The sequence below is a fragment of the Penaeus chinensis genome, chromosome 39, assembly GCF_019202785.1.
Source record: "Penaeus chinensis breed Huanghai No. 1 chromosome 39, ASM1920278v2, whole genome shotgun sequence".
Taxonomy (NCBI): domain Eukaryota; kingdom Metazoa; phylum Arthropoda; class Malacostraca; order Decapoda; family Penaeidae; genus Penaeus; species Penaeus chinensis.
The window spans coordinates 16,248,980-16,258,979 of record NC_061857.1 but is presented as its reverse complement, the minus strand read 5'-3'; the positions used below and the strand labels follow the sequence as shown (position 1 = coordinate 16,258,979).

The 10,000-nt window shown below is 30.9% G+C and overlaps 1 protein-coding gene across 3 annotated transcripts in view; it reads right to left on the bottom strand.

Moving 5' to 3' along the window:
• LOC125046380 (BUB3-interacting and GLEBS motif-containing protein ZNF207-like) overlaps positions 1–10,000 on the bottom strand; it is a 26,027-nt gene that overhangs the window by 15,824 nt on the left and 203 nt on the right. For all 3 annotated transcript variants that reach the window (XM_047644108.1, XM_047644109.1, XM_047644110.1), the window contains exons 2-4: positions 4,154–4,280; positions 3,480–3,950; positions 2,219–2,422 (exon numbers count right to left, since the gene is read on the bottom strand). In XM_047644108.1, coding sequence (XP_047500064.1) covers positions 2,219–2,422; positions 3,480–3,950; positions 4,154–4,280 — 802 coding nt within the window. The remainder of the gene's footprint in view (positions 1–2,218; positions 2,423–3,479; positions 3,951–4,153; positions 4,281–10,000) is intronic.

The following is a 10,000-nucleotide window of genomic DNA, read 5'->3' as shown; positions in this document are numbered from 1 at the left end:
AATTCATGAGTTTGAGCTTCCTAAATTAAGTAAAAAGCATCCTCCAGTAGCTTTAATATACTATCTGCCTGTCAAGTACAAAAATCTTTTAAGCTTTTCCAACACTACCCACTACTTGAGATGACCTGGCTTTCATTAAATCTTAATCCCAAATTACACATCTTCAGTGCTCAATATTCTCCTCAAATTAGATCATATGCTATTAACTGCTAGTACTAACATGAATAAGTTTTCGATTACCAAATGAATCAAGTGAAATCTCCCAGTCCACCTCGTACATGAAACAAAAACTCAACATGGGGATGCAGCAAGGAGACGTCATTATTTCAGGTGAGGTCCCACCTCATGTCAGCTGCAGATGGGTACCTACTTAGGACCAAACCCTTGTTCCTCCCACTCTGAGCTCTGTGCTGCCCCCTTCATGCAAATTTCACTCAAACTTATTACTTTTATGTGAGGTGGGTGAGCAAGCTAGGGGGGGGGGGGGGGGGAGTTAATGCAGACTATAAGTCAAGGGAAATATTTGGTAAACCTTGTTAGGAAATTATAGTATATCATAATTCTTTTCAGGTGTTATGTGAATTATATCAGTCAATTTCAGAGCTTATCATCAATTAACAGGAACAATTTTTTCTAACTTTATGCAAGGATTTTGAAAAAACCTAAAACGATATTTCTTAAAAATTATAGCTTGTAATATATGGTATCCTTCTAATTAACATATGTTACTGCAACCAGTTTAACCAATCATATCTATCTAGAACTATGGCTGCCATATTTCGTTTTATAAAGATTTTATAAATGTTATCATTCAAAGAATAATATAAGGAATTTTGTTTCTTTCATAACGAGTTTATCATAAATTTAAACAGCCATGCATAAACTCTCACTCATCCTGAAACGTTAGTGATTAGAAAACACATCTTGAAAATGAATCAAACTAAACCTACTTTACAATGAGGAAAAAACATATAAAGACAACTACCTTCTTAGTATGAATTACTTCTATAAAAAAGAAAAAAGAAAAAAAAAAAAAGTATTTTCATGTAAATGCTTCTGGGAGATGATGATGTCCTAATGCAAATCTACTACCCACACAAAGCTTTAAGTAATGCTTTGGGACCTCCTCCCCTAGACAATGATAACAGCTGTGCCACACATGCACCAAGCTGAGAGAATGTAACCCCCTTGACGTCAATGTAGAACTTTTTTTGTAGCCAGAAGACAGCACAGACTCCTTAAAAGCAATATCTGAAATGCTGCCCATCTCCGATTGAACATAAAGAGCGAGAGAAAAATCAATCCACTCATCTAAAAAGAAGCTACTCAGCTAGTGGATGTTTTTTTTTTTTTTTTTTTTATAATTCGCAAACAAAAATAACCAATAATAAGAATTTACATGTGATTGTGACTTTTCAACATGTCTAAACTGCGCCTACACTTAAAATGCATATTAGTAACACAATTAGCAACTCAAATGGTCATCCAGCTAAAATACTAGTGAAATTACCATATCAAATGATGGATATTTTATAAAGCTTAAGGGTCAAACATAAGGGACAAAGAACTAAAAAAAAAATACAATGTTGTAATGATCATTTGGATGTTAAATTCCATATCATATAAAGATGAATTCCTAATATCCTGTCTATGAATCTATGAAAGTGATTGTACACTGTAAAAAAGTGTTGATATATCATCAGAAATTTTAAAGCAACTTTGTAAAGTGATTACAACTTCCCAAACTTGGTAATCAAAATCTAACCAACAAACACCCCACAAACAGCTCACACAGGCCTTAATTCATTACACATTTTATGGACATTTAATCAACCACAATAATGTGCTTCTTACTTAATAAGACAATGCAATAAAAATCAACAACATAATGCTTTAACCACTCTCACTCATGTGCTATAGTTGAATTGAGGCATTAGTGAGAACAATACAAAATCATTAGAACGTGCAATAGCAGCAGCACAAAAATGATCAGGCAAGAAAGCAGTTTTCCTTGCTGCACCCATGTTAAGTAATTTACAACCAGTTACACGTCAATTATCTTTTCTTTCTTACCTGATTGATTTTAAGTTAGTACATAGCAGAACACACAAACTATACCCCTAAGAAGTAAGATAAAAATAAATACTGGCTTTAGGCTAACTAGAGAAGGAAAGCGTCACCGTGAGAACAGCTTCAGATCGCACTTCCCCCCACATACCAGAGATATGTCCTCTTCGGGATGGATGATGCGGGAATTAGCTGACACAGTGGTGATCAGCGCAGGCTTCTTAGACTCCTTCTCTTGTATTCCAGTGTTGCCGCTTGAAACTTGGTTACTGGGTGCCGACTGTCCATTCGCTTGACTGTAGGCTGGAAATGCTGGTTTGACTGGACCAATTTGACTGTTGGCTGTAGTTGTATGCTGAAAAGAAAATCATATTACAGATTCCCTTGCTAATCCTTGGTACTCCTCCTTTTCCGCAACAACCTGCATATCAGATGGGGAGACTTCCAGGAATCTAAAACAACATATATTCTGATCGTCCTCATCTACTTTCCAGCAAAGAAAAAGGGAAGAGGTCCTTTCGAAGGACAAGTGATGAACCACAGAGCAAAATATCTATAAGTATAACATCCATGAAGCAAACCAGACAAGAAATATAAATTACAACACTACACATATAGATGTCAATAAAAGTAAAGCTAGGACAATTTTTTTTTTATCTAATAAACAGTTGATGCAATCCATTTACTTGAGCAATCAAATAACCATCTCAAAATCTCAAAATAATCACTAAGTTATAAGACTAACACTCAAAAGCACAAAAGATTAAAGTAGATATATGCATGCACACTACTAATGTGCTGATCCTTCCCCTTCAGTATTCAACAGGCTTCAGACATGGTATAGAGTGCATTGTGTTGCATATGCAAATAAGAGATCCAGAAATGGAAGTAGCTTGAATCTGTGGATACCAATATGAAACTGAGAATTATGCACTAATTGTTAGAGGTAATGCCATTAATTAGCATCTGCAGGGGTAATATATAAACAGTTCCTAATTCCTATTTTTTTTTTTTTTTTTTTTTTTACTAGAAATAACCAAATGTATTTCTTTCTGTACAAACAAATATTTTTCCCTGAAAGACTGATAATACACACAGCTCATTCATACTATTAACACCTTGAGTGCCCTTCACAGATAAATGGATATTGGGAGGACATAATTACATAAAGGCTACATGTGATAAGAAACAAGTAAAAGCTGACTAATACAAATAATCTTTTTTTGGAAGTGGAATGAAATGGGTATACTCCAAGTGATAGTCAACAACATATTCACTTTCTAAGATATTTATTGAATGCATACTTGATAGTTTGTCAAGAAGACTTTGTTACTCATTAGCATGTATCCCTGCATCCCTTTACATTAACTGAGCAATATTCTTAAAAATTTTCAGCAGGAAAATGGTCTCACCTGTGCCGCTGATGGAAACAGAGGTTTGTTTGGTGGTTGTGAGGTGTTTGGTGCACTGTTGGCTGGTGGTGCCCCTGGTGGTGGCATGGGACCCATTGGGCCCATTGGTCCCATCATGCCAGGGCCACTCATGTATGGGGGCATGTGACTCATTGGCCCCATGTGGCCCATCATTGGCATCATAGGTCCACCTGGCCCCATCATAGGACCCATGGGTGCCATGGGTCCTGGTGGTCCCTGAGGAGGCATATTAGGGGGTGGTGGGTTCGACTGGCCCGGTAGACTTGACTGGGAGTCATCATCATCATCCTCATCTTGCCGTTTTCCCCCACTGCCCGTTCTACCTGCCCTTTGTCTCTCGTGCTCCTTCACATCTTCTTCTGGGATCCCCTCCATTCCATATATTTCTATCTCTATATTATTTCTATTAGGAAGTGCATTGGGAACTTTGTCTATCGTTTCCTTATGGACCTGTGGAAGAGTAAGAACAAGTGTTCACAATGCCCTGCATCTAGTGTTGAAATCTAGTGTTGACTAAACTTAAGGACTGGAAAAAATAGGAAACTTCAAGAAAATTTTTCCAAGGAAAATAAGTGAGCACTATACCCTAAATACATAGTTATCAATGCAAAAAACAGCAATCAGACACTAATTCTAGAGATACCATTACTTACCTGCATACAATGGATGGACAGGCCAGGGCCAGTATAAAGCTTTTTATGACATATATGACATTTGAAGTGCTTCGCCTTTTGGTGTTGTATCAAAATCTTTTCATCATCAAACTCACGATTGCAATACCTGAAAAGAAAAATAATGTTTAATTTTTAAATACGAAGATACGTCAACACAATTCTATAATCTGCATCTCCCAAAAACAAATCTAGTCTAACTTTTTATTTTAGTGAAATACTTTGTTTACTGAAAGAGTATATACACATCCTCTTATTATTTCACTTCCTATGTCATTAGTCTTCTGAGTATGGTATGGTAGTGCCCTTATAGCATCACTGCAGTATCCTAGTATTTCCCAGCCTTTTCGCATTTACTGCTTCATCAGGGCATATATGCCCTCTTAATTTGATCTGCTAGCTAATTAATGACTTTCTATTAACCCTTCTTGTATTAATAATTATTGCAAATTACCTTTCAACATTGAACTCAGATACCGATGCATTTCCCTTCCTTAGGCTTTATGCAAGTACAGTGCATAAATTTTCAAATTATCACTATCTAAAAATAATTCAACCAATGCAAATATTGTAGCATTTGCATTCCTTAGGCTTTATGGCATTACAATGTGCTGCCCACTTCGTATTTTTGTAAGTATTACTTAAGTCATATTTCACTTGCAATTGGGAAAACCTGTCACACTCACTAAGTATGATGTTATAAAACTTTCTCATGCACTTGATGCAGGGAGAGGCAGTGGAGATTAAATATTATGTAGACACTTTTTCCATATTCAGAAAATAAGCCCTGTTATAAAAGGTTAATTAACCCAATGTCAGCAGGGTTATTTAGTCCTCTTTAGATTTTAGTGAGTTTTGTTACATACAGATCACTCCACATGTGCTCAGCAGCAGGGAGTCTATCAGTTGGCTCTAGTGACCGATCCTGATTTCCCCATTCCTTGAATTGGCTGGAAAATGCATTTTTCTTTCCAATACTATTAATACTGACATTTTTATCATTCTTATTGATATTATAATTATTAAATTGTTATTAAAAGATTAATAACATCAAAGACAATAACATAATAGAAGTGAAGCTTTCAAAAAATGAAGGGAAAGGGTAAATAAATGAGATAGATAAGACTAATAGCTGACTCCTTGGTGAGTAAGCACGTGTAGAGCCATCTACATTTAAAGACAATAGCTAAACTACTTATTACAGTGGGCATGGCACTGTAGTCTTGCCACCCGCGCACACTGGGTTAACCCATTGGCGACGGGTGTAGAAAACTAAATAAAAAACTCTACGCTCTGGCGAACCACGGCAACAGGCCGACTTTGAGCGCATTAGTTCGGTACATCAAGCCTAATCACTGCTTTGGAGTGCTTTGGAGTGCTTTGGCGTGCCGCCGCGGCGGACAGCCACACACCACATTTCGAGCGGTTTGTTATCATGCCTATAGGCGTGACCCGTCGGGAAGGGGTTAAAACATGAATTTCCCATTATTGTCTAACCTTTACTAACATCCATACATCTAGTTTCAAATCCGCCCAAATTCTAAAATATCATATTCTTGATCATACAATGTCAATGCAAGTGCAATTAATATGTGAATACCTGAAGCCCATACAAACATTCATATCTAGACAGGAAACTAAAAATAAGAAACGCATCTATCATTCTCCCAAGGTTCCACATAAAAATTGGCTTATACAAACAATTACATACAATACTGCAATTATTGTCAATCTTTACCTAGTTCCTGAAGTTGATTAATTAATCAAATGCATGCAACAAACTCAATCAACCCACTAGTCATGAAAGACAGGAATAGGATCCTGAGCATGGAAACTGTGTCCTCCTTGGAGCCTACACTCCTCCACCCATGGCTCACAGTCAGCACATTCCACCCTCATTTACCAGCAGAAATAATGCAAGAACTTCTTCCTAAAAACCCACTGAGTCTAGTCGTCCTCCAAGAGATTCAAACAATCACAGTGATTCATTACTTTTCCTTTCTTTTGTATTCATCACATAGTTCTCATACAGTTGGGAATAGTAGTCGTATATGGTTAATTTTGAGGAATACTGGCCAGTACTTTCAGACCTAAAGATGATCTTCCCAGTTTGGCTTCATGACGGTATTAGAAATCTCTCGGCTCCACTGACTCCGGTGATTTCTGGCAACCATCCTGCCATTTGAAGCAGGAGGCTGCTACATGTAGTGGAACTTCCCACTCTAGCACATTGCCATGTGTATAGCCTTACCTGGCATATCAAGCGGTTTATTATGACGGCTCTATGCGTGGCCTGGCAGTAACGGTTAATAATGCAGGAGACTGTGCCAGCCCTATATTATGCAGTATTCTCAGACCTAAAGATGATCCTATTTATATTTTGTGTCCCGTATTTATATATTTAATTTTTTATAATGTGTACAGTATTTAATATTTAAATTATTTATATATGTGTACAAAAAATTTATAAAATTTAATTATTTATATTGTGTAAAATTATTTATATTTTGTTACATTTTTTATATTTTTAATTTTTTATATTGTGACATTATTTAAATTTTGTGTAAAATTTTTTATATTGTGTACATTATTTATATTGTGTACATTAAAATATTTTGTGTAAAAATTATTTATATTTTGTGTACATTTTTTATATATATAATTTAATTTAAAAATATAATATATATATTTAAAATATATATATATATATATAATATATATATTTAAAAAATATATTAAATATTTTAATAAAAATATATATATATATATAAATATATAAATATTTAAATAATATATATATATATAATATATATTTAAAATAATATATATAAAAATATATTATATATATAATATATTTATAAATATATAATATATATATATTTAAATATATATATATATATTTTTAATATATATAATATTATATATATATTTTAATTATATATATTAATTTAAAATATATATATATAATAATTTAAATATATAAATATATATATATATATTTTAAATAATATATATAATTATTTTAAATATATATAAATATATTTTAAATATATATTATATTATATATAAATATATATTAATATATAAATAAAAATAAATATATTATATATTTTAATATATTAATATATTATATATTTTAAATATATAATATATATATATATATAAATATATTTAAAATAATATAATATATATATATATTTAAAATATAATATATATATTTAAAATATATATATATATATATTATATAAATTAAAAATAAATATATATAATATTTAAAATAATATATATATATATATATATATATATATTTAATATATATAAATATATTATTTAAAATATATATATAAATAATATTTAAAATATATATATATAAATATATATTTTAAAATTATAATATATATATTAATTATATAATATTAATATATATATATATTAATATATATATATATTAATATATATATATTAATATAATATATATAATAATATAAAATTTAAATAGGGGGGTACATGTATTTAAATAGTGTAAAATTATTTATATATGTTACATGTATTTATATTTTGGTAAAAATTATTTATAAATGGTACATTTATTTATATTTTGTGTACATTTTTTATATATTGTACATTTTTTATATAGTTAAAGTTTTTATATTTTTAATTTTTTATATTGTGTACAGTTTTTATATTTTAATTATTTATATTGTGTAAAATTATTTATTTTTATGGTGTACAGTTTTTAAATATTTAAATTTTTTATATTGTGTACAGATTTATATAGGAAAATTTTTTATATTGTGTAAAAATTTTTTATATAGGAATTTTTTATAATGTGTACAGTTTTTATATTTTTAAGTTTTTATATATGTGTACAGAAAAAAAAATATATTTAATTTTTTAATATATTGTAAAAATTTTTTAATATATTATATATAATAATATATATTATATATAAAAATAATATTATATATATAAAATATATATTAAATATATATATAATTTTAAAAATTTATAATATATTTTAATTATATAATATATAAATTTTAAATTATATTATATAATATTTTTTAATTATAAAATAAATAATATATATTTTTAAAATTATATATATATATATATTTTTAATTATAATATAATATTTTAATTAATATATATATATTTAATTATATTTATATATATATTATTATATATATTTTAATTAAATATAAATATATATATAAATATATATATATATATAAATTTATATTTTTATTAATATATAATATATTTTAAAATATATATATAATATATTATTTTAATATATATATATAATATAATATATTTTAATATAATATATATATAAATAAATATATATTTTAATATTATATATAATATAATATATAATTAATATATATACCAACCTAAACTTGTGGGATTTATACACTATGATCTATATATTCCCTAGCCAGGGGGCTTTGCTCCCCCATGGCAACATATTCACCAAGGCAGGGGGCTCTGCCCCCTGGACCCACCTAGTAATATGTAAGCCTAGCCAGGGGGATATGCCCCCTGGACACCCATGGAATTATAAGCACCTTGGCTACGGCCCCTGGACACCCATGGCTTTAAGAAAATACGATCTATATATTTGAGGCATTAGTTGGGGTTAAATATCAGGCTGAGATAGATACTAATATCTATTTGTTCAATATATTCCCTATATGGCTTTAAAAATGACCCGGAACCAACACAACACATTTAAAATGAAACGTCTTTCACCGAATGGCGTCGCACAGCCTGTTAAATCTCATGGTGGCAAAACACATATGTGCACGGTTATTTTACAAAAGTGTAAATAATTAACAAATCACTTAAAGAACTATAATAAAAGTAAAAGAAATACATGAATTCAGAAAAACCGACACTGCTAATTACAAAACAATCGTTCTCACAAGTATGCAACAATACATGGACTACTTAGTATATCACATTAATAAGTAACACGTCACATCCTATTTGGCGCGCAAGGTAAACATGGATGGGGACTTAGTCTCAGAGAGGTTCCACGTAGATCCTATTTTTGTCATTACCTGGTAAATATGAGGCCACTTTAGATTTACCTGCATTGACTCCTTCCCTATTATTTTGCTCTACAAGATGGTAGTGTCCATTTTGCTCTATCTCTGTGCGTCGCTCTCAGTAACATAAAATCGAGTGAGTGCATATCATAAGGTAATGGAAATAAAATTTACCAAAATTTCCTATCAAATTCTGGAATTTTCCTAAAAAATTATAATGAAAAACTACCAACAAGTCCAATATAAGTGTTTCATCAGAATAAACAAATAAATAGGCACAACTTCATTAGCACTGTTTACAAACAGAGCACTAATTAATTCATCTTTATCTTCCTTTCAAAGATAATACCGATAAAACATCATTGTGGAAAATTTCAATTGAAAAAATGCAGACATCTGGCTTTAGGAATATGCGAAAATGTAGAGTAATCGAGTCCATGTGGAGTAGAAATGGTGCTTCTCCATGCATAAAAATAGAACAAACATGCATACGTACGTAGGTACGTACACACACACAAACACACACAAGCCGCTCATAGACATCCGTACAGGTCCAAGGACAGACAGCTTCGTTCACTCTACTTCCCCCGGCATCCAATCTACCCTTGCACACATTTAAGCAACCCCAAAAGACCCCAAGACCTAGAAAAATAGCCTAAAAATGTCTTCAAAATCGATTTCTCGCCGCCATCGATCGGCCCGACGGAGATATCGGGTGAAGAACACCGCCATTTTTCCATCTCTTCTTTTCTCCTTTCAGACTCATTCCTCCCAT